The 24,672-nt window shown below is 46.3% G+C and overlaps 1 protein-coding gene across 2 annotated transcripts; it reads left to right on the top strand.

Annotated features, from left to right (window-relative positions):
* Positions 1-702: 702 nt before the first annotated feature.
* GSS (glutathione synthetase) lies at positions 703-24,663 on the top strand. 2 transcript variants are annotated; one of them, XM_046679017.1, is made up of 13 exons: positions 703-781; positions 3,519-3,653; positions 8,697-8,842; positions 11,323-11,398; positions 11,708-11,847; positions 12,560-12,676; positions 16,088-16,168; positions 16,270-16,347; positions 17,486-17,552; positions 20,229-20,423; positions 20,891-20,972; positions 22,380-22,569; positions 24,096-24,663. In XM_046679017.1, the coding sequence occupies exons 2-13, from the start codon at positions 3,525-3,527 to the stop codon at positions 24,217-24,219; spliced, it is 1,425 nt and encodes a 474-aa protein (XP_046534973.1). In that variant the 5' UTR covers positions 703-781; positions 3,519-3,524; the 3' UTR covers positions 24,220-24,663. The 2 variants fall into 2 exon arrangements, with proteins under 2 accessions (XP_046534973.1, XP_046534972.1); XM_046679016.1 differs by lacking the exon at positions 703-781 and adding an exon at positions 817-948.
* Positions 24,664-24,672: the final 9 nt, after the last annotated feature.

Raw genomic sequence — 24,672 nt, 5'->3', positions numbered from 1 at the left:
TATTACAACCCAGAGAGAAGAGACAGTTACAGAATTCGGGGGCTGTCAAGGGGGCTGTTAAGGTGGGGGTAGGGATCAAGAATCTGCATTAAAAAAAAACTGCCCCAGATTCTGATATAAATGATAGTGGACATTTTGAAAAACACTGGGTCACCCTCAAACGTTCGTAACTTAAAAAGTGCTGGAAAAATGAAAAGGCTTTCCTTTCGTCTCTAAGGCTTTTCCTGCCGCTGTTCCGGGGCTAGAGAAATCAGGCGGCCTTTTCTGGGGCCCGGCAGGGTAGAAAACAGAAGCCTGGGTTCCAACAGCGGCTCAGCCCTGAACGTGCTATGGGACCCTGCGCCGGTCTCTGCCCCTCTCTGGGCCTCTATTACCACACATGGCCCCATCAACTGTGTCCCCGAAGTAGTGACTATCGGAGTGACTATCGAAGGAGTGACATTCTGGGCATCAGTTTTCCCATCTTACACTGGACGTCACCAGCTCTGACACCCACGAGCTACGCAAACCCGTACCTCCCAGCAGACCCACCCTGCTCCTCCCCTCCTTCCCAAGGTCCTGTCCGCCTGCGTCTAGCCGATGCAACCCTAACGCCAAGGCAGCCCTCCCACGGACTGCCCCTTCCCGGCCGCCGTCCAGCTCCACAGGCACTGGTCTCCGCCCCTGACCTGATCAGTTGCGGCCCGCGCAAGCGCATTGGGTTGCGCCGAGGCCCCGCCCCCTGGGCCTCGGATAACGGCGTGAGGGGCCTGAGTACGGTGCGCGGCCGGACGACGAACGAGTAGGTTGGGGCGCAGCAACGGCGGCCGGCAAGGGTCATGTTTCCTTGGGAGGAAGCATGTGAGGGAGGGGTCTGGCCAGTGATTGGAACCCGGAGGCCGGGAGATCTTGCTGCTCAATCCCGTGGCAGGGACGGGGAAACTGGTGCCCACTGAGGAGGTTGGGCTGGTGCGTGTCCATCCCGGATTCCCCAGATCTCCTGACTCCAGATCGGGCTGCTGTCGGGGACGCGGTCCCGGTGAAACTAGAGCTAGAGTTTTTTAAAAAAACTGGGAGCGATAGGAGCAAACTTTGTCCAGAGTGGGAGCGAGCGGGCCAGTGAAGTGAGGCAAGCCTGGACAGGAGAACGTGTTGTTGGCCCGGGCCCCACGCAGGCACTGGCCTCGCCCTTGGGATAAAGTTCTACTGGTTTCCTTGTGGGCGTTTTCAGGCTTTTGGTGATCTGGCCCCAGGCTGTCATTCATTCATCATTCATTCATTTAACATATGTTGAATACAGTAGTAGGCGCTAGAGGTAGAGAAGTGATCAAGATAGACACTGTTCCTACGGTACGGGGGAAAGAATGGGCTGTATAAGCCCTGGGCGGAGAACAGGGACGGCTTCGGAAACTAAGTCATGCACGCTGATCAAGGGTGGCGGAGAGTGTTCCAAAGAGAGACAGCAAGCAGTACGTGCCAAAGCCTGGAAGCCCGAAAGAGGCTAGTGTATCCTGGTCGCTGAATATACCTCTCTCTGAATCTGTTTAATGCCCAGGGAAGAGATGATGGTAGCTGGAGCTAGGATCTTAACAGTGGAGATGGAGAGAAATCAAGGAATTCAAAGTACCATATATTTAGAAACAATCCTCAGGATTGGAGGATAATGGGGTGTAGGAGAGAAGTACATACAAGGCTTTGGTGCCTGGGTGGGGTTCATCAGAGGAGGAGCAGATTTGTGGGGAGACAACAGCAAATTCTATAGTGGTTGTGTGGAGATTCCCAGTGAAGTTGGATATTCTAATTTGAAGGTCAGGAAAGCACTTCTGTAAAGGTAGAGATTTGAGTGTCATCAGCAAAACAAAGCTACAAGAAGAATTGAAACTATAGAATGAGAAAAGCAAACGGCCCAATTAGTACTTTTCATAGCGATTATTTTATGTCTTATCTTTCTTGGTATCCTCATTACCTAGTCAAGTGACTGGTGTTAAACGCCAATCATTGTTTACCAACTAAACAAAAGCACAACAGCAGGCAGAGATGTTGGAAGCCTAGAGTTGTGGAGAGGTGAGGGCTAATTGCTTGAATGTCAGAGTCACAGGTTCTAGTCCTGGCTCTGCTACCTGGCTGGTGTATGACCTCTGACAAGTCTCCCACCTGTGATGTGGGTACAGCCAAAAAAGCTCTCATGTATAGAGTTCCGAATACTGCTAAGGAACTGCACACAGATTTTTCTCATTTAATCCACACGCCAATCTTATTTTTAAAGGAAGTTACATTATTATGGATTCAAACCCAGAACTGACTGACTGATCTCTGCTCTGACTGCCCTTTTCTATCTTACCCAACAGAGATGTTGTCAGGACCCTCTTGAAATCACATGCTCATTCTTTCAAAACATTGTGCTGAGGCTAGCAGACTTTCATAGTTGGTCTGTCATGGGGAGAGGGTCATGGAGCTGAATGTGATAAGAGGTTACTTGTCGTTCTCTAGCTCTCTTCCTGGGGGCCGCTGAGCTGGGCAACCATGTTCTGTTCCTCAAATCAAATGACAATAGTCAGGACAGAATTAATGAACAACGTTTCCAGATTTTTATCCAGATGTTCTTCAACCACTGGGGCTGCTACAAAATGAATGAGTATCAAGCTGTGAGTTGGTTCACCTCTGTGTGTCTCTGGGCAGCCAGTTGAACTTCTGTCCCACTAGGCACTTGGGCTTCAGTTCTTTCTATCCTGCTAATATGATTTCTCAAAAATATTTTCTGTCTTTTGGTGCTGTGATGATAGATGTCCATACAAGGAGTGTAATCATTTCCTGCTGGTAAGTTTGCTTCAGTTAGTATCAGGGAGGAGTTCCCCTTATCTGTATTTCATAGTATTCCACAAAGGGCTCTTTAACCACCACCCCACACCCCGCCACGTAATTTATTTGAGATCTGCCAACAAGGTTTGTTGGAACTAGAAGAGAAATTAATAATCTATTGCAGTGGTTCCCATCCCAGGAAAATCTGTTAAAAATACAGGGCTTCATCTTCTCCTTCCCTTCAGATCTCTTGAATCTCTGAGTAAGGCCCAGGAATCTATGTTTTTTCCCAGGTTCCCTAGAGTATTCAGCCAGGTTTGGAAACCACTGGTCTACCCCATTCCCCTTGTTTCACAGGGAGGTTATCTGCAGCTCTGGGAGGGGAAGGAACTTGCCCCAATCACATATGACGTTAGTGCCTCTTTCTCCAATGAAAAGCATTGGGCTGGGAGTCCAGAGGCCTGGGTTCAAGTCCGGGTTCTACCAGTCATTACCTTCGGCCAGTCATTTCACCTCTCTGAGCCTCTGCTTCCTTACTGTGAGAATAATGCCATCGGTGTACTAGGAATCAAAAGAGAGAGTAGTATTGGAAATGCTTTATCAGGCTTTCTGTTTTGTGCTCATGGAAGTTGTTAGGAACTACTAGCCAGTGTTTGCTCTCCTATACCACACTACCATTTTCACTGGTTGCTGGCCCTAGGCCATCTGTCACCAAGCTCTCCCTTCTCCTTCTGTTGCAGGTTGGGATGGCCACTGGCTGGGGGAGCCTCTTACAGGATGAGCAGCAGCTGGAGGAGCTGGCACGGCACGCTGTGGACCGGGCCCTGGCTGAGGGAGTGTTGCTGAGGACCTCACAGGAGCCCAGCTCCTCGAACGTAAGCCCCTGGTCTCTCCCCACAGCACTGACCACACTGCTTTGGATCCTACAGCCCATTATCTGGCCTCTGCCAGGCTGGAGGCAGCTCCTTTGGATCAGAGACCGTGTCTCTTTTGCTTTATTTTTTTCAATAACTAAAATTGATTTCTAGAAGTATGTGAAGTAAAAAGCAGCATACTAGAGTCATCAAATTTAAGTCTGGGGTTTGAAGTGTGATATAAGCAAGTTACTTAACCTTTCTCAGCTGCAGTTTCTTCAAGTATAAAAAAGGGATAATAATGGGACCTACCTCCTTGAGTTGGTAAGAGAATTAGAAAATAATTCATGTGAAGCACTTTGCCCAGTGAGCTGTTATTTTTTAAGACCCACTATTTATACTACCTTCTCTGTAATTGGTTTATGGTGTATCCTTTCAGGTCTTTCTCTGTGCCTTTATATACATATATATGTGGTTTTGTTTGTTTTTCCTTTAACAAGCTATCTTTCCAACTCCTCCATTAGGGTCAGCTTCATTCTGATGCATAGTATTCCAGGTGTGGATGGATCACAGTTTAACTTTCCTCTGTGGATGGCTATTTAGGTGAATTCTAATGTTTTATGACTACAAATAGCACTCCAGGGAACATCCATGTACATGCCTATTTGGGCACCTGTATGCGTGTTTCTCTAGGGTTGATATATAAAAGTAGAACCGCTAAGTCCAAACCACATCTTTTAAAAGCCTCATTCTTAAAAAAAAAACCTGTTGGGGCCGGCCTGGTGGCACAGCGGTTAAGTGCGCACATTCCGCTTTTGCGGCTTGGGGTTTGCTGGTTCGGATCTCGGGTGAGGACATGGCACCGCTTGGCAAGCCGTGCTGTGGTAGGCATCCCACATATAAAGTGGAGGAAGATGGGCACGGATGTTAGCTCAGGGTCAGTCTTCCTCAGCAAAAAGAGGAGGATTGGCAGCAGATGTTAGCTCAGGGCTAATCTTCCTCAAAATAATAAATAAATAAATAAATAAGCTTTTATCTTGTGACTAGGTAAAACATTTTCATGGTTCAAAATTCGGAGTCTAAGAGTTAATGGTTTAACCCTCTCTTCCACGTTCCCTAGCCACCCAGTTCTCCTGCCCTTAAGGTCACCTGTGTTTTATAAATAAAATATTTATTCTTTCAAATAGTTTATTCATAACAAGAAAATATGTATATATTCCTTTTTCCCACTTTTTACACAAAGAAGCATACTAGACAAGCTCTTCTGTGCCTTGCATTTATTTTGCTTAACAGTATACCTTATGATTATCTATATTAGTAACTAAAGAGCTGCCACCATCTTTTTTTACTAAGCTACATCTGTTTTGTCTCCATGTGCTCAGACCCCTGGTGGAGATTCCAGACTCAATAAATGTTTCCTGAGATCCGAGTGAATGAGAATGGCTCTTACCTAAGTAGGTTGATGCTGTGGAAGGTCTGCCTCTAGCTTTGGGAGTATAATTGTTTGGTTTGTGGACCTTAGATTTAGATTTTTTGAACTGCTTGTCTGAACCCAGGATGAAATGTGTTCTCTTCCAAGATTTTACTTCTTCTGTTAATCAACAAATATTGTGTGAAGGTCCAACACTTGGACTTTCTGGAAGCTGATGGAGCCTAGAAAAAGTACAGCCCCCAATGATATTCCCAATCCGGAAAAAAAAGACAGGCAGTGTGTGTGTGTGTGTGTGTGTGTGTGTGTGTGTGTGTGTGAGATTGTGTGAGATTTCATTCCAAATCTTCACTAGGTGCCTCTTCTATGCCAGCCCATTCTAGGTACTGAGGATACACAGGTGAGGTAGCCAGAGGCCCTGGTCTCCTCTGGAGCTCGTGGTCTAGTTGGACAATGTACCACAAGACAAAATTAAATAATGTCAGTTCTATAAGGAAACATGGACATCCTGCTGCAAAACATTAGTTATCATTTATTGAGCATTTGCTATGTGCCAGGCACTCTTCTAAATACTTTGGGATTACTAACTCATTTAATCCTCACCACTTCAGAGATGAGGAAACCAAGGCCAGGGAAGTTAAGTAACTTGTCTGAGGTCATTTAATTGGTGGTATAATCGACAGAGGCAGCATTCAGACCCAAGGAGTTTGCCTCCTGAGTTCATGCTCTGGAATTCCATGCTTGACTGCCTCTCCCAGGATACTGTATAGGACACCTGAAAGAAAGAGCAATTCATTAGTGGTACTAGATCGTTGAACTAGACCTTAGAAGACAAAGAGGGGAAAGGAAAAGTATAGCAGAGACCCCAAAGCAGGAAAAGGAGAAGAATTTTCAAGAGAATGCAGCTGAATGCGGGGCGTATAAATGGATACAGTGGGAAAGAAGGCAGGCCCAAACCAGACAGCCAAGAGACTTTGCATACGCGTGAAAGAAGAATGTGAACTTTATTCTATAGATCAGGGCTACACACCAGCCATGTGTGACTGAATAGTTGGCTCCTGCAGCGTTTAGGGAGTTAATTTATTTTTTTTAATACATGAACAGGTGTCAGAATTCAAAAGGGTATTCACTTTAGAATAAGTCTCCTTGCGCCATGGTTTCCCTCAGAGACAAGCGTTGTTAAGTTTTTTCACCAAAGTGTCTTTAAAAAATCAGAGCCAACTTTTTTTTTTAATCATGAAATTAAAAAATAATCTGGGGGCTGGCCCGGTGGCCGAGTGGTTAAGTTTGCGCGCTCTGCTGCAGGTGGCCCAGTGTTTCGTGGGTTCGAATCCTGGGCGTGGACATGGCACCTCTCATCCAGCCACGTTGAGGCAGTATCCCACATGCCACAACTAGAAGGATCCACAACGAAGAATATACAACTATGTACTGTGTACCGGGGGGCTTTGGGGATAAAAAGGGAAAAAATAAAATCTTTAAAAAAATCAAATCTTGATACCCAGCTGGTCTTGAAAAATCAGATCAGCAGCAACCCTAGCCCACTTTCCTGCATGGCAACAGTTGGCTAGAGTGGAGTTCTGGCTGCCCCCTTTAGGTGAGATGGGAGTTCTTGCTCCTTCCCATCATTCTCTGTTGTTTTCCTGACTGGGAAGCAGAGTATTTATTGTTACGCATGTGCTGTAGTTTTTTGTATAGTAAAAGAATATTTCTCTTGTCTGTGTCTTATCACAAGTGGAAGACTGTGTTTCAGCCTTCAGCCTATGGACAGCAGAGAACAGCTGTATACTGTTGATCCCGAAGTCAAGTGGGCATAAGGAGTCGTGGGGACAGAGGCAGAGTGAAGCCTTATCAGAAAACTCTTTGGGAGTTTTTCAGGCCAAATGGGTCTTGTTGGAAGAGCAGAGTTCTGAGTTTTAAAGCCGAGGAAATGACCCTGTAGTCATCACACATGCACTCAGGGTATTAGGTCACCCCTTACATAATCTGCGGTAATTCCCACTCTAATTCATAAAGACTTCAAGCTGAAAAAACCTTACTCTTACAAATATCCTTCCTCAGTTTTGTCTTAAAATAGATGCTGAGGATGTCAATTTGGGAATTATCTACCAAAATTCTAATTAGATTTACCCTAATTACCTGACATTGCTGCTTTTAAAAATTTACAATGTATAGACCTTCTCACTCGCAATACCTAGAATGTATGTTCTAGAATATTCATTGAAGCAGTGCTTATAATGGGGGGGAAAAAACCACCTAAATGTTCATAATAGAAGGCTAGATTCAATAAATTATGGTGTATCCAAAGAGTGGAATACTATACAGCCATTAAAAATAATGAGAGTGCTCTATTTGAACATATATGGAAATCTCTAAAATATTTATAAATTTTTATATAGATAATGTATATACCTGTTTATAAGTGTCTCTGAAATATTAATACATAAAAGTATGTATCGTATGCTTCTAGGTGTGTAAAAAAAGAGAAAATATGTATGTATACATATACATTAGATTAGTCTAGAAGGATATGTGAGACGTTAGTATACCATTTGCCTCTGGGAAAGAGAACTGGGTCATTGGGACCAGGGTGGGAGTGAGACATACTTTTCACTATGTAGCCTTCTGTCTCTTGAATTTTGTATCATGTGTTTGTATTATCTATTCAAAATAATAATATTCCTAAAATAAATATATAAATGCCAAGTTTGAACACCATAAACTCGTACTACCGTAATGACAAACTGATATTAACTGAGAGGTTAAAGTCAGGAATGCTCCATAATACAAGTCACAAGATCATCTTATAATCACTTACCCAAGTTCTATTTCTTTTGTTGTTGGGAATCTCAGAATGCATTATCCTCTTCTAAAAACAGTGTCCTAGATGGTATTTGGGTTTCCTGGCTCTGCCAAAGGCCACAGAACTCAGAATGCAGCTGAACTCAAAGCTTGGCAACCTGAGTCACCATCTCCAACACTGCGGGGAGACCACTCCCGGCTTCTACTCTGGGGGCCAGAGTTCACTTCTGCTGCAGCCCTACCAGCAGGACTCTCCCTCTCTCCCAATCAGAAGGCAAGGGACAAGGGTGTGAGTTTCTGTCATAGGGAGGGCCCTGGGCTTGGATATCAACTGGCTAGGAGCAGAGTGTCTGTGTGTATGTGTGTGTGTGGTTTAGTAACCATCCTGATTCAAATCCCAGTGCCACTTAACAGCTTTATATAACTTTAGACATGTTGCTTAACTGCTCTGAGACTCAGTTCCCTTATCGATATATTAAGTATAGATAATAATAGTATCTTCCTCATAGGGTTAAATGATGGATCCATGTAAGTATTTAAAACGGTGCCTTGCACACAGTAACTGCTCAATAATTTTTTGTGTTTGTCTTTGTTTTGGCTGTTTTGCTTCTGCCATTTTTTTTTATGTAGAGGATACAACATTACAGAGTCCAGAAGTTCTCTTTGTACCTCTTCCTCATCCTGTTCTCCTCCCTCCTTTCCCAGAGGTAGTCCCTATTCTGCAGTTTGCAGTCCCCAATAAATGTAGGCCACACTCTCCATGGGGTTACATTTGCAGGAAGACAACCCATTCATAGGTGTTTTACCCCTGCCCACTCTCTCTCCCTAATCAGGTGGTGAGCTATGCCCCCTTCACGCTCTTCCCTTCACTGGTCCCCAGTGCCCTGCTGGAGCAGGCCTATGCTGTGCAGATGGACTTCAACTTGCTGGTGGATGCTGTCAGCCAGAATGCTGCCTTTCTGGAGCAAACTCTCTCCAGGTACTGGGCAGTGGGGCAATGGGGGGCTGGGAGCTGCTAGAACCGAGGGACTGAAAGACTGGGGAGCTATGAGGTGTTGCTCTGGCAGCTGACTTGGTGAGGTCGGGGACAGGTATCACAGGAGAAATAAAAAGGAGTAGAAGTCAGGGGAGCAGGTTTCTAATCCTGGCTCTACCACTTATTTATATGGCCTCAAGGAAGTCCCTTTATTTCTCCGGGCCTCAATTTCATCATCTGTAAAATGGGGAGGTTGGCCTAAATCTAAGGTCCCTTCTAACAGTGACATTTTCTGTGATTCTCTGATCCGAGACCCCCTGCTTTGAAGACTGAAATTTCCGTTTGGAATTAGGGAAGGTCTGCCTAGTTTCAGAGAAAACAGAGGGCAGGGGAGGTTATTGGGTTTAAAGTCAGGTTTTCTACTTCTTCTCCTTGACCCTTTCTTGTCAGTCAGGCCTCTCATCTCTGGGTGGGATGAGTATAGCTGGCCCCACTGTACAAGGGGACGAAGATACAGAACCCCTGAAATGGCTCACTCCATCCACCCTTCTCTGTCTCTTTTCCCTTGATCTTTTTTTCTCTTCAGGCCCTAGGGCAAGGGAAATTTCTTTACTTTAGAATTAAATATATAGAGATATATATATTTGTGTATATGTGTGTGTACATATATATCAAGAGAGACTAGACATGTATATAATTGCATGCCTGATTAATTTTTCAAGAAAAAACATTTATTTTGTTAGAGACAAAATCTTTATAAAATGTGCAGATTGGTGTGAGGGTGAATGAGAAGGGTAATGGTAAGCAGTTTGCAAACCATTGACTTGGAGCTAAAAACCCAGTAAGTCATGAATATATAAACCATACCACTACCTTTCCCTAGATATTTCTTGGGATGGGCATAGCTTTTGTACCTGTAATTCTGGATTGTGGGAAATATGAGCATCCTGATTTATGACCCTTACCCTAAAGATGCAATTATGTGGGAGACCTTCCCTGCAGCCCCTCTCTGCAACCCCTGCCTTCCTTGTTCCCCTCTCATCTGAAATACACGCAAACTCTAGCTTGTAAGGAAGAAGACTCCCAGGATCACGTATGCTAGAATAGCAGCCTAGCGTCTGGAGTTGAATGGGAGCACCTCTCTATTTATTTATTTGTTTTTCTTGAGGAAGATTAGCCCTGAGCTAACATCCATGCCCATCTTCCTCTACTTTATATGTGGGATGTCTGCCACAGCATGGCTTGATGGGCGGTGCATAGGTCCGCACCTGGGATCCAAACCAGCCAAACCTGGGCTGCCAAAGCAGAGCACGCAAACTTAAGTGCTACGCCACTGGGTGGGCCCCTTGAGCACCTCTTTAGAAAAGGGAAAATGTGTCTCAACTTTCCTGAAGGCTGAAGCCCAGCTGGGGACTCTCCTCCTCACCAAGGGCTGGGAAAGGCCTCAGGAGAGAGCTGGCAGGAGAGCAGAGGAACTTTATGGCAGGCCTGAGCTATGTGGGCTCACTGGGGTCCCTGTTAACAAAGGGAGCCTGCAGGTCAGGCTTGAGCAGGCATGCAGAGACCCCCCTGAATCTTGAGAGACAACAAGTGTGGCATTAGTTACCTGTGGGTGCCTCTTCCTGAGGCTCCAGATAATCATACTGGATGGGCCCCTACTTCATGCCACATGTCACAGCAGCACACTGGGTCATGATGATGACCTAGCACAGACACGATTCTCACCCTCCTGTGGTTTATTGTCAAATAGGAGAGACGACACTAGTCATCAGGCAAATAAAATGGAAAATTGCTTCTGCAAGCAGTGCTGTGACACCACATAACAGGGAGACCTGACCCAGAGAGGGAAGCTTCCCTGAGGAAATCACATCGTATGGGGACTGGTTGAAGAAAATAATAGGATATTTGGTTTGAGTCAGAAAAATCTTTCGGGGCACAGGGCATAACTGCTGTCTTCTAGTCTCTGAGGCTGGTGTGGAAGAGGCAGAGAGGACTTGTCCTAGGAGGTCCCTGAGTGTAAGGGAAGCTACAGAGAGTTAATGTCAGGGCCACCAGAAAGCTTCCCAACCATCAGAGCTGTTCAAGCATAAAATGGTTATATCACATGCCATTTTGGAGTGCTTCTTAGGACCAGACACTATGTTCAGTTCTGTGCGTGCAATATCTCATTTACTCTTCACTACAACTCTGTGATATAAATATAATTATTTTCTTCTTCATTTTACAGATGAGCAAACTGAGACACAGAGAGGTGAAATGATTCTCTGAGGTTGCCTAGTAGGGAGTAGTAGAATTGGGATTTGAACCCAGGTCATCTGGCTCTAGAGCTGAGTTGTAAACCACTGTCCTCTAACAGGTTGGTGTGGGTGTTCAAGTTTTGGCCAGTAGACCCAGAAAGAATTCAGGAGTCAATGGACAGGGGTGAGACGCCTTTGCTTTCGAGGTTCCCTGTAGCCTGGAAAATGTTCTGTTTCCTCCTCCAGCACCATCAAAAGGGATGACTATACTGCTCGTCTCTTTGACATCCACAAGCAAGTCCTAAAAGAGGGCATTGCCCAGGTAACCATTTCCTATTCCACCCCAGGCTGGAACCTGCCCCTCCCATCTCTTTTTTCGTTTTTTGGGTTTTTTTGCCAGAAGAATTTGGCCCAGGCCCTGGGCTCATGGGAATCTGCCTCTGATTGGTCCCCACTGGGTTTGTATATCAGTGGCCAATCCTGAGATGACCAAAAGAATGATTCACTGGGTCTGAGAGCGTTAGCTGGTGCCTCTACTCTCTCCATAGAGTTCACGGTACCTAGATGCTCCAGATAGGCGCTCAGAGTCAGCCCCTGGGCAAATGTCCTCAGCTTTCAGTTTTCCCCACAGACTGTGTTCCTGGGCCTGAATCGCTCAGACTACATGTTCCAGCACAACACAGATGGCTCCCCAGCCCTGAAACAGATTGAAATCAACACCATCTCTGCCAGCTTTGGCGGCCTGGCCTCCCGGACCCCAGCTGTGCACCGGTGGGTCCCCTGAGCAGCCCTGGGCATACTGGTGGGATGACAGCCTGATGAGCCTACAATCACAGGGCAGGGCAGGGATCTCCAACTCTACCCATGCCTTCCTGGGCCCTGGGTCATGTGTTTCCCCACCATAGCACAGTTTCCACTTGTAATTAGTTCTTGGTATGTCAGAGAGAAAAGGAACCTCACAGTTCATCTAGTCCTGCCACCTCATTGTACAAGTTAGTATTCCAGCAGAGGGAACAGTATCTGCGAGGGTCCTCGGGTGAAAAAAAGCTTACGTGTTTGAAGGCCTGAAAGGAGGTCAGAATCCAAGGTAGAGAAGAATTCAAGGGCTTCCTATCTGAGGGCTGGACCCTAGTAGCATGCACTTCTAGCTAGCAGTGATGCTCCGGGTTGCTCTGATTCCAGATGGTCTGCAGCAGGATTCCAGACAGCACCTCGGGCTCAGGGAAAGGGGTTCCAGCTCATTGGGAGGCTGGTGTGGAGTGGAAGCAAAGGGTCTCAAGGCTCCTCAGGGCATGTACACCAGGGGCCAGAGTTAGGGCAGCCGAGCATATTCCAGGCTGTGGTGGATCCTATAGGAACGTGATGGTAAGATGCTTTTTAGTGGTCAGCTGATTCTCAAAGTGATGTTCCTATGTCTGTGAGTCACAGGCAGAGGAGTCTTCCAGGTCCATCCAGTTATGAACAGACATCTCTCTTCCAACAGACATGTTCTCAATGTCCTGAGTAAAACCAAAGAAGCTGCCAAGATCCTCTCCAATAATCCCAGCGAGGGACTGGCCCTGGGGATCGCAAAAGCCTGGGAGCTCTACGGCTCAGCCAAGTAAGAGAGAGAAAAAGTGTCAGCAGAATCCTGCTTTGGATTCAGCATTTGTGGGTGCAGCAACTTCTTTGCCTGACATATTGGGGAATGAGTGAATTTTTTTAGGAAAAGAAGCTTACACTTTGAAGTGTCAAAATTATTTTAATGGCATTTTGGGCTTCCTTCTTAAATAAGAGATACTGACTATAATCTTTTCTTGTTGGCTAGAGGTCATCATTATGAATGTCAGTGATTGCATTTGATGTAATGAAGAGGTGTTACCTAGAGAGAGGCACGTGAGGCTATTTTCCTGCACTAATGGGCCCAACTGTTAGGCTTTAAGCTCTCATTATTTTTCTTCATAGTTTTTCTATCAGCTCACTCTTCTTACTGCTGTCAGTGTCCTTGAATTGGAATGCTCCACTCCCATCCCTATACCTCCTTTCTGATTTGCTGTGGTTTGGGAAAGCAAATGACCTGGGTTGTTTTGATTGGGTCTAATGAGTGTGAGGGCCTCTGATGAGTAAATGCATAAGCTTTGATTTAGGGATTTTGTAGTGTCTGTTTTAACTGCTTAGAGGCATTTTTTTGCTTCCTTCCTATTTCTCAGCCATCTTCCAGATGTGTGATGATGCTAGGTAAGTGACTCCTGGATAAGTGAGGGGCCACTGTACCAAGTCATTGCAATGTTAACATCGCCCTTAATGAGCTCTTACTAGTGCCACACTTTGTGCTAAGCGCTTTTCATACAAGATCTCATTGCATCCTTATATCGACCACTCCAAGATAGATACTATTCATATCCCCCATTTTACAGATGAGGAAACTGAGGTTTAGAGAAGTGAAGTGAATTGTTCGAGGTCAAGTGGTGAGTTGGTGAGAGAGCCCAGAGTCCACCTTCCTCCAGAACCTGCATTCTTAATTACTTTATTGCCTCCCAGAGAGCCTCTCTGGGCTTGCTAAGCCTCACCAAGACTCAAGAAACCTCAGACTCTGAGCATTTAGAAGTCATCAGACCAACATTTTGTCAAGTAGAACTCAGATGGGTCGTATTTTAAGAGAGTAAAACCAGGAGATGGGTCAGCTGGGGAACTGCTGGTGGACAAACACTGCAGAGGGTTTCTCCTGCCAGGCTGTGAATAACATGGAAAGAAAAGACTCATGTGCCCAGAATTAGGTGCTGGTGGGTAAGAGCTGTGGGACACCTGAGCCAGTACTGGCTTCCTTCATTCTGAGAATCAAACAGGTACTTCTACTGACCCAGCACATGACCTTCATTAAGTGTGTTCTTTTCTCTGAATGTTAGTTTCCTCATTTGTAAAGTGAGAGTAATAATACCTAAAAGAGTGGTAATGAGAATTAAATGAAATCCTGGGTTTGAAAAATGCTTTAAAAAACTTGATGAGGATCATTATGTGTTATTTTGAATAATTATAACAATAATGGCTACTATTTAAGGAGCACTAGTTTTATTTTACACAAGAGCAAACTGAGAGCTCAGAGAAGTTGAATAACTTGCCCAAAGTCACACAGCTGGTAAGTTTAGAATTCATGTCTCTCTGCCTCTAAAGCCTGTGTTCTCTTTACTACACTCTTCTGCTTCCACGAGGAATGATCCCATAGAAAAACTAAGGTCTCATAGATTGAATGGTCCCATATATTGAAAAACGAAGGCAGAACAATTTGTAGAGCAGATGAATTTTCAGAAATTAGCTCATACTTCTTAAGCATTTTTTAAAGGAAGCCTGGAAAATGAATTATCATTTCAATTAAGACATTTATTCAGACTCTCAAAATATAGTGTCTGTGGTTGGAATGAGTAGGGATAAGAAAAGGGGATTCTTGGTATAAAAGGTTGGGAACTATGATCTATTTAACACCCTTATTTTATAGATGGGAAAATCGAGGCCCGAGGAAAGGCCCTGACTTGCCCAAGGACATACCACAAGTCACTGGCAGAGCTGAGAGTGGGACTCAGGAGTCCTCTCCTAGCCAGCATGCTATTGCCACTTTACCTTTCTTAGCTGAGAACGTTGCTAGTCCTGCTCCCGACAGACTGCCCAGAAGTACAGACAGGAGGAGGTAGAATCCCTTTTCCAAGTCTAGCTCCGATGATTTGGCAGGAGGCAGGCTGACTTACTTAACCAGGGCATGCTGCTCCACTTCAACCTACAGCCGACAGCCACCCTCCTCCACAGTTTCTTGGAGGAAGGCCAGCCTGGGCCAGGTGCCACCTTCCCGCCCACGAGCAGAGCAGATGAGGCTATAAAGTGAAGAGCAAGACCACTGGCCCCCGGGACTCTCTCCTGGCAAGATGGCTTGTGAGAGCACCATTTCTAGCTTGGCTCTCAGATTCCCAACTCAAGTCAAGAGTCAGCTTAATGTCATGTCTGACCTCAAAAGATTTCAAGCAGGCCAGGAGAGAGGGCATGCTAGAATCTGTATTTCGGCTAAGGGGAAAGGAGTCAGGCACAGTGTAGTCCAAGAGATTCAGCTGAGGTAGGGAGAAGCAGAGACAAACAGACAAGAGGCAAAGTATAGGAGGTCAGGAATCCACACTTAGAATTCTAAGCCAAAGTCTGGCCATCTAGGAGTCTCAGCAAGAAGCCACTGGCACTGAGCAGTACAGCTACAGCAAAAACGGAGTTTAGTACTGCTGAGCGTTGGCTCTAAGAGAGTGTGGTGGGGGACTGGACCTGTCTTTGACAACTGAAGATAGCTTCATTGGTAGCCAAACAGTTCTCTGACATTAGCTTTTCCTGGAGTTCTTGAGCTCCTGCTTCTTTAAGAAACATGTGGATAAGCAGAGAGGAAGAGACCAAGTAAGCCACAGTGATCCCATTAGTACTGTAGGACCAAATGTGACCCTGGGTACATCACAGAAATGTTGGGAGGCCCCAAGAGATAATGCCTTATTTATAGTTGGCTCTGTAGAGTTTCTGTAGGAGTTCTAATGAGCTATTCTAATGTTTCATGCAAGAACCACACATTCTTTTATTATATGCTTTACAATCGAGTAATAGGGTCATCAGCCCCTAACTCCCAGCATTGTTCTTTTACAAAATATTTTTAAGTATTCTTACCTGCTTATTCTTCCAGAAAGATTTTAGAATCATTATGTTAAGTTCTAAGAAAAAGTCCTCTTAGCTTTTTGAGATGGTTTTAAATCTAAATTTTAATTTGCACAGAAAATTATAATATTTTGTCTACCTACTGGAGAAGAGGCAGAGACATTTTCATTTTTTTCAATTTTCCTATTTTCGGGAAATAACATGTTGTAGCCTCAGGTGTCTATGCCTGGGGCAGACCTGAGCTGAGAGAACAATCTGCTCTTTCAGGGAAGATGTGTTCTCATTCTCATTCCTGAAGTGGGTGAGTCAGAGGGAGGACAAGCTTTGTAGCCAGCTTGGGCCACTTGTGCTCTTTCCCCAGTGCTCTGGTGCTACTGATTGCGCAAGAGAAGGAAAGGAACATATTCGACCAGCGTGCCATAGAGAATGAGCTACTGGCCAGGTAAGTAAAGAAGGGGAGACCTCCAGATGTAGCCCCAGGATTGGGGAGAGCCACTCAGAACAGACTATCCACTCCCTCTGACCCTTGCCTATCTTTCCAAGGAATATCCATGTAATCCGGCGAAGGTTTGAAGATGTCTTTGAAAAGGGATCTCTGGACCAAGACCGAAGGCTGTTTATGTAAGTGTTCAGGGAGCATTCCTCAAGGATCCAATAGAGCGCTGGTTTAAGAAACATCCTCCCAAACGATCCTTTCTTCTGGGAGATATGATGAGGGCTTCCTTCTCTCTGAATTTTAGGGGTGAACTCTGAAATATCCCATCATCCCAGGAAATTCTGAAGAAGGCTAGCCAAGTTCTGCTTCCAAAGGGTTGTATCAGAGCTACTGACATTCTGGATAAGGGCCTTCTTAAAACAACTTTGGTTTTCATATGTCCCCGGGCTCCCAAATGTTTTTTTGCCCCTCTCGGTGTCTGGTCGAGTCAGAGAGGCTGGGCAGTCAGAGAGGAAGAGGAGTAGCCGGCTCATTCTGTGATTGATATGGGAGCTGCTCTCTGAGCTCAGGCAAGACCTCAAGGAGCCTGGATTTGTGTTCCAAGCCAGGCCCTGTGCTTCCCTCCAGGGGCCACCACTGGTGACTTTAGTACCACATATTTGGGTAGCACTGCTTGCACAACACATATTTAGAACTTTGTGAGTCTTAAAATTAAGAACCTCCATGAAATTTCACAATACCACTTACTATTTTTAAAATGTGCTTTTAATGTAACAACACAAAGTTATTAATGTACTTTCCAGATAAAGCATACAATATGAAATAAATCAAAGAAAAGGGGAAGGAGTTCAAAAAGACAGTCTGTGTCTTAACTAGATTCACAATTTTGCATCTCCCCACCCTCACCTCTGCTGTTTTTAAAAATCTTGGCCTGTTTTCAGTTACTTTAAGCAGTGTGAGTACAAGTATATTTTGCTAAGCACAGCAATGTGATTCTGCTGCTTGGTAATTTTGAGCCTACTCTTTTTTTCAATTTACCTAATTTGACTCTGGTTGCCTTCTTATTTACCTCTGGCCTTCCTAGAATGCCTAGATCTAGAATATTCTAAAGCATTCTTTACTGTACACCTCCATGTTTTTAGTGGAAACAGTGGTGGTGTGGGTATCTACTTTCACTGCTTCCAGTGAACCCCTGTCCAAGCTACCCCTGTGGACTGACTTTCAAAGAAGCCAAACTCATTTTGATGTACTCTAAAATAGAGTGAACCACTGAATACATCAGTTATAATTTAACACAACAGCTTTTTCCATCCTGTGCTCTAGGGATGGCCAGGAAGTTGCTGTTGTTTACTTCCGGGATGGCTACATGCCGAGTCAGTACAGTCAACAGGTTGGTATTTTTTGTTAGACCATTCTTTGCCTCCTGGGACCCACCATCATTCCTCAGAGACCCAGCTGGGGCGTCAAAACAACCTGGGTTTTTCCCTGAGCCCTGGCTTCAGTTCTTCCTCAGGGAACTTGCTGCTGGAACCGCCTATCCTCCCACAGACTTTTTGCTACCTTTCACTCTCTACAAACACACTGTCTTCTAGAATCTGAATCCTCAGGAATCCACGGTGCTTTAGCCATTCACACTTTCTGGAGATATGTTGTTAAATGCTTAAAAATCATCTTTCTTGAGTCAGGGGAAGCCTCAGTTTGTAGCATTTGCTACTTTCTATGGTGTAACTATTCCCATCATGGCCAGTTTCAAGCTACCTAGTTAACATCTCTGAACACAGAGTTGGGAAGAGATGGTTACAGTCAGCTCATGCAAACCAGTTCCATCGTGCCACTGACCATTTCTTTCCTGCCAACTCTTACCTTTCTTTTATCTGCTTTTTTTTATCACCTGTCCATTCATTTTAATGACACACCTTATCTTGCTATCCTACCATGTAGTTTCAAAATTACTTTCCACCTCCATTATTTCATTTAATCCTTATGACCACCCTTTGAGGCATATAATTATCCCCATTATACAGCTGGAGAAACTAAAGTTTGGAGAGATGCAGGGGCTTTTCTAAGGTCCCACAGGGAGTTCCAAGGCTTTCTGACTCGCAGTCCAATGGCATTGCAAGTATATCATTCTTCTCACCCTGCCCCTAATCCATAGCATGGAGAGGCTAAGAAGCCCTGCTTTCAGTTGAGAGAAGGTAAAGGAGGAAATTAGAAAATACCATGAGCAGTGGGCTGGGGGTCATGAGCCTTTGGCTCTGCCTGTGTGAGACCATGGGCAGGTCCCTGGTCCTTTCTGGGCTCAGTTTCTGTAAGCTGAGGGACCTACAGTAGAAAATTGAGGTAGCTCCTTCCAGATCTGTAATTCTTTGAATATAGGATTCTCCCTAAGGCCCAGCTCTATAAATGCAGCTCCACAGAGGTGGCAGCTCTATAGACGGTCCTTTCGTCTAGAAAGTGGTTAGCAGTGGTGGGAACCTGCTGACTGGAAAAGAGAGAAACTGTCCATTGGGAAAGTGGATCCAGGTTCCAGGACAGGGGGTTTGGGGAAAGGGGCCAAAGAAAAGTTTAAAAAGAGAGGAGGTTGAGCTAACAAGGAAGGAAATTAGTGCATAAGGAAGAGGACATTTTTAGGGAACTGAGAAACTCAGACCAGACTTAGAACATGGAGCTAAATCTGCGAGGCTTAGTGTCTTGCTAGGTGACCCTGGGCAAGCCCCTGCCCTTCTCTGAGTTTTGGTTCCCCACTTCGAACATAATGGAGTACTTCTCTGGGTTTATCTCTGATATTCTGGGCACCTATAACTCTACCTGGACACTAGCCTAGTAGTTAGGTGGCTGGGCTTGTTGGTGAAGACCAGACAAAGGTGCTGCAGGTGGACTGATTGTGTCAATGGAAGGAAAGCACGGACAGAGGCGGAGGTAGGATGAGGAGGGGGGCATTGCTCCTCAGGCCATAGGCTTGATCATACTGTGGGCAGTTTGATGTGGTCTGGAGTCAAGGACAAGACTGTCCCCCCAGTGCCTGAGAATGGGGACTAGAGCTGGAAGGCATGACCCTCTGCTGTTTCCTTGCCTCTCACACCTTAAACTCCTGGCACACCAGACATTCATCCTGTGCTTACCCACCTGCAGGCCTTTGCTCATATTATTCTGTTAACCAGAGTACCTCTTCCCTGTTGAGTCTCACCTGTCAGGTTCTACCTGTCCACTCAGATTTCACCTCATTAAACAACAATAATATTTATTAAGCACATACAAAGCTCCAGGCACTGTGTTGGACACTGGAGATACAACAGGAAACGAGACAGACAAGGGTCCATTCCTCATGGAGCTCACAGTTTGGTAAGGGAGATGGGCATCAGAAAGTACACAGAAATAGAAAAAAATGTTTTTTTCCCTAGTTGGGAGAAATGCTTTGAATGAAACAACAGAGTGAAAAAATAGAGAATTATGGGGAAACCCACATTAAATAGGGTGGTTTGAGAAGATGACTTTGAGCCAAGACTTAAGAATGAAAAGGATCCAACCATCCATTGGGAAAGCCAAAAGGAAAAGAATTCTAGGCAGAAGGAGAGCATCATTCCCTGAGGTGGGATGATGTTTGTGTGTTTGAGGACTGACAGGCCTGTGTGGCTAGAATATGGGAGTGAGATGGAGGGATGGCATGGAATGACGTTGAAAAGGAGACAGGAGGTAATCCTGCAGGGTCTTGCAGGCTGTGGTAAGGAGTTTGGATTTTATTTGGAGTACAGTAGGAAGCTGAGCTCACAAACAAGTGCCCCACCCATTTCTAACCTCCTCGTCAATTTTTCTACACCCTTACACCTTTTGTCATTTTCCCTTTCACTTACAGTCATGTATCATTGTGCTAGACGGTGAGCTCCCTGAGGGCAAGAATCCTGTAGATTGAGAGAGGCCACACCTGCCTCACAAGGATGTTGCAGTGACCCTGGGAGATAATGAATGTGAGGATAGAAAGCAGGATACCTGGCACCTGATGAATGCTCAGTAAAGTTCAGCTGAAGTGAAATAAAGAAGAATTCCTTTTGTTTTCTTCTCTCTGCAGAACTGGGAAGCACGCCTGCTGCTGGAGAGGTCATGTGCTGTCAAGTGCCCAGACATTGCCACTCAGCTGGCTGGGACTAAGAAGGTGCAGCAGGAGCTGAGCAGAGTGGGCATGCTGGAGGTGTTGCTTCCTGGCCAGCCTCAGGCTGTGGCCCGCCTCCGTGCCACCTTTGCTGGCCTCTACTCACTGGATATGGTGTGTGGGCAGCCTATTTCTCTTACCACAGCCCTCCCAGGTGGTAGGGACCCACAGCCCAGTGTATTGAGGAGGCTGGAGCTGGCTCTAGGCTGGACTTGGGTCACTGATGTTCTGTGAGAATGCCATGGGGAGGGGAGCTTGAATCTCAGCAAACGTAGAGATGAGGATGGTAACCAGGGGAAGGGGCTGAGGCAGACAGCAAGAACAGGAATGTCTGTACCTGTTTTCCAGGCCTCCTGCTGTAGAACCCTGAACTGTTGCCAGAGAAAGCTTGTTCTCATTGTACTTGCTGCTGCAGGGGTTATTTGGGGTTCACATCCAGATAGTAGCATCTAGGCTAAGAGGGCTTACAGCTCTTCCTCATCCTGCTCTTCCTCTGGTGGTGCTCTGCACACCCAGCAGGACCTCAGCTCCTGCCTCTTTGGACTAAAACTGCTGGTGACTGCTTTCTTGCCTCCTGCCAGGGTGAAGAAGGGGATCAGGCCATCGCTAAGGCCCTTGCTGCTCCCAGCCGGTTTGTGCTAAAGCCCCAGAGAGAGGGTGGAGGTAGGTGGTTTCCCCCTTTGCAGGGCTATTCAGTGAAAGGGTGCTAGCAGGCTGTCACTAGTGCTAACCAGCACTTACTATGGGCAGTCCCAGGCTCTGGGGGAATACAAGGAGAACTGACACAGGCCCTCACCTTGGACAGTGTCCCAGGAGACCTGTGGAACACAGAGAAATCTGATTAAACAGCACTGGAGGGTTTGGACAAATTTAGTGTGAGGTGCCTGAGGATGGATTGTGGGGAAGTGGGATGGGGCATATCAGAAGGTTGGATGTCTTCTTGCCTCATTTGAACTCCTTGAGGGCAGGGGTCATGTCTGCCTCACAGACCCAGAAGATATGATTTTTTGATCTTGGTCTTAAGGGATAGGTAAGAGTTTCCCAGGTGGAAAAGGGGGAAGAGCATTCCATATAGAAGGAGCAACCTCAAGCAAAAGCACTGACCCATGAAAGTCTGGTACGTTTGGAGACTGAGTAACTGGTGAGGCTGGAGTGCAGTGTGGAATATAGGAGGAGGCGGGGATTTGGGCTGGAACAGATGGTTAAGACTTGATTATAAAGGACGTTGAATATATGTAGGAAATTGGATTTTATCCTAAGGTAGTGGGAAGCCATTAGAGAGTTAAGGAAGGAAGGGACACACAATTATCCAGGATCCATGTTTCAGCCATGATAGAGCATGTCCTGGAATGAGGGGAGACATTGGTAGCAGAGATACCCTAGAGGAGGCTGGTATAGTTGTCCAGAAGAGCAATGCAGAGGCCTGGACTAGGGCCATGACAGAGTGGAGTACAGACTGAAGAGATATGTCCCAGTTAGTGACAGGTAATGGAGAGGGAGGAGTTAAATATGACTCAGGGATGGCTTTCACCTGATTGGGAATAGGAAGGTCCAGGAGAGAGGCAAGTTCAGACAGAAGTAATGAGTTCTGTTTGAACATGTTGAGTTTGTTTTGGGGGCCCATGGTGTATCCATGCGATGTCTAGAGCAGGGTGCTAGAGTTAAGAGTTGGGAGTTAACAAGTTACAGGATATAGATGGAGCCTTGGAAGAGATATCCCTGAAAAAAGTGTGCACATGGAGAAGAAAGCAAGGGTGGAGGACTGATTCCTTGGGAATCCTAACATTTAAGAGGGGCAGGAGCCAGTCAGGGAGGCTGAGAAGGAACAGCTATAGACAGGCAGGAGGAGAACCAGGGCAGGGTGGTATGGTGGAAGGTGTGTTCGCTTGTGTGAGTAAGGGCTCTCCTATTAAGGTGACATTCCCTCCTTGGAGCCAGGCCTGCCCTGGCTTCACTGAGCTGATGTCAGGAACTGAGGCTGCTGACTTGCCCACCTAGCCCAAGAAGAGGGGGGCACAGGGTGGAGAAGGTGGGTAGAGGGTCCAGAGTGACTGGCCAGTGGAATTGCAGGTAACAACCTATATGGGGAGGAGATGGTGCAGGCCCTGGAGCAGCTGAAGGACAGCGAGGAGAGGGCCTCCTACATCCTCATGGAGAAGATCGAACCTGAGCCTTTTGGGAATTGCTTGCTACGTCCTGGCAGCCCTACCCGAGTGGACCAGTGCATCTCAGAGCTGGGCATCTTCGGGGTCTATGTCAGGTGAGCCAGTCAGGAGGGGCTCCTCCTTGCCAGAGGGCCAGCCAAGTGAGCCCAGAGGGAGCACTGGACAGGGAGCAGGAGTCCTGGGCTTCATTCTCAGGTCTGCCAATCCCTAGCTGTTACCTGTTTCCTTATCTCGTAAATGAGGGCAAAGACCCAAGACCTGCCCACCTCACAGGGCTATCGAATGAAGCCCAGATGAGAAGTGCTTTGCAACTATAAAGGAAATTCCAAGTAATATCAAGATGGATGAGAAAATAATCCTGGACTAGAAGGAGACCCCAGGGAAGAAGAGAGTTTGGGTCCAGCTCCCAGGCCACCAGGGATTCTGAGGAAAGGTGGGATGGGCCAACTAGAGGATACTCAGTGGCTTTGAAAAGCTGAGTCGGGGGCCAGCCCCATGGCTGAGTGGTTAAGTTCACACGCTCTGCTTTGGTGGCCCAGGGTTTCACCAGTTCGAATCCTGGGCGCGGACATGGCACAGCTCATCAAGCCATGCTGAGGTGGCGTCCCACATGCCACAACTAGAAGGACCCACAACTAAACACTACACCACTATGTACCAGGGAGCTTTGAGAGAAAAAGGAAAAAAAAAATAAAATCTTTAAACCAAAAAAAAAAGAAAAGAAAAGCTGAGTGGCTCCTGGGTTTGGGTTTGAGCACTAAAGTATCAGGAAGAGAGGAAGACTTGGGAATTTGTAAGGAACAGTTCCTGGTCCCTCATACCACTCTCTGCAAAAGACTCACTCCAAAGTCAGGGCAAGGTAGGAATACCAGATCCTACCGTGCTCCCCACCAGAGCCTGCTCTCTCTCTAGTCTTCCCCTCTAACCACTTGCAGCATCTCTCCCTGCCGCTTCCTCCCCAACTCCCACCCCCCCATACCACAGCCATCTTGAGAAAGATGTAAAGAAGGAAATTTACAGCTACAGAACATGAAATGTGAGCCTGGCATCATGCTAAGTGCTTTTCCTGCTTTATTTAATCCTTGTGACCATCTTGTAAAGTGAGAGGTATTATCCCTATTTTCTTCTTTTTTTTTTTCAAAGATTGGCACCTGAGCTAACATCTATTGCCAATCTTCCTTTTTTTCTTCTTCTTCTCCCAAAAGCCCCCCAGTACATAGTTGTATATTCTAGTCGTAGGTCCTTCTGGCTGTGCTATGTGAGACGCCACTTCAGCATGGCCTGATGAGCGGTGCTAGGTCCACGCCCAGGATCCAAACTAGTGAAACCCTTGGCCACCAAAACAGAGCGTGCGAACTTAACCACTCAGCCACGGGGCCGGCCCTTATTATCCCTATTTTAAGTTGAGGAAATTGATATTTAGAAAGGCTGAGTGACTTGCTCAAAGACACAAAGTTAGTAATTTCCAAGCTAGGATGCAAACCCAAATCTGATTCTAAAATCCTAGCACATTCTAGGTGTAGTCAGTCACCCATTGCTCAGCTGGGACCAGGGAAAGTCCTGGATTTGGGGGCTGAGTCCAGGTGACGGAGTTGTGTGTCTTCTGCCCTCATTTCTATAGGCAGGGAAAGACACTGGTGATGAACAAGCACGTGGGACATCTGCTTCGAACCAAAGCCATCGTGCATGCAGATGGTGGTGTGGCAGCAGGAGTGGCAGTCCTAGACAACCCATACCCTGTGTGAGGGCACAGCCAGGCCTTCTGGAACTTCGCTCAAGAGGCCTTCTATTCCTCATACTTGTCATTCCTCTCCTAACCCTCATGAGGGGCTGCCCTCCCCAAACCTTGGGAGGGCAGGTCTCTTCTAGAGATCTCCACGGTCTTCATGGAGGTGAATGCTGGGTACCTTCCCCCAGCTCTCCCATCTGAGAACCAGCAAAGCTGTGTTTCCCTTAGGTGAGATTTAGAGGCCCCTAAATCCTCAGGGGATGTGGGTACAGCTGGAGGGAAGTTGATCTGAGGTAAGGGTTCATAACCCTGCCACCCTCCTGGTCAGCTCCTCTTCAGCCTTTTCAGCAGGTTCCACTGTCTGACTTGGAATAGAACTGAGGGGTAGGAGGAGGGGAGTGGAGGGGCATAGCCTTTCCCCACCTCTGCCTTAAATAAAACTACATTGCTGACTCTGTGATTCCTTGTT

This window comes from Equus quagga, chromosome 12 (assembly GCF_021613505.1).
Source record: "Equus quagga isolate Etosha38 chromosome 12, UCLA_HA_Equagga_1.0, whole genome shotgun sequence".
NCBI classification, from domain to species: Eukaryota; Metazoa; Chordata; class Mammalia; order Perissodactyla; family Equidae; genus Equus; species Equus quagga.
Note: the sequence above shows the minus strand (reverse complement) of the source record. Positions and strands in the feature narration are given on the sequence as shown.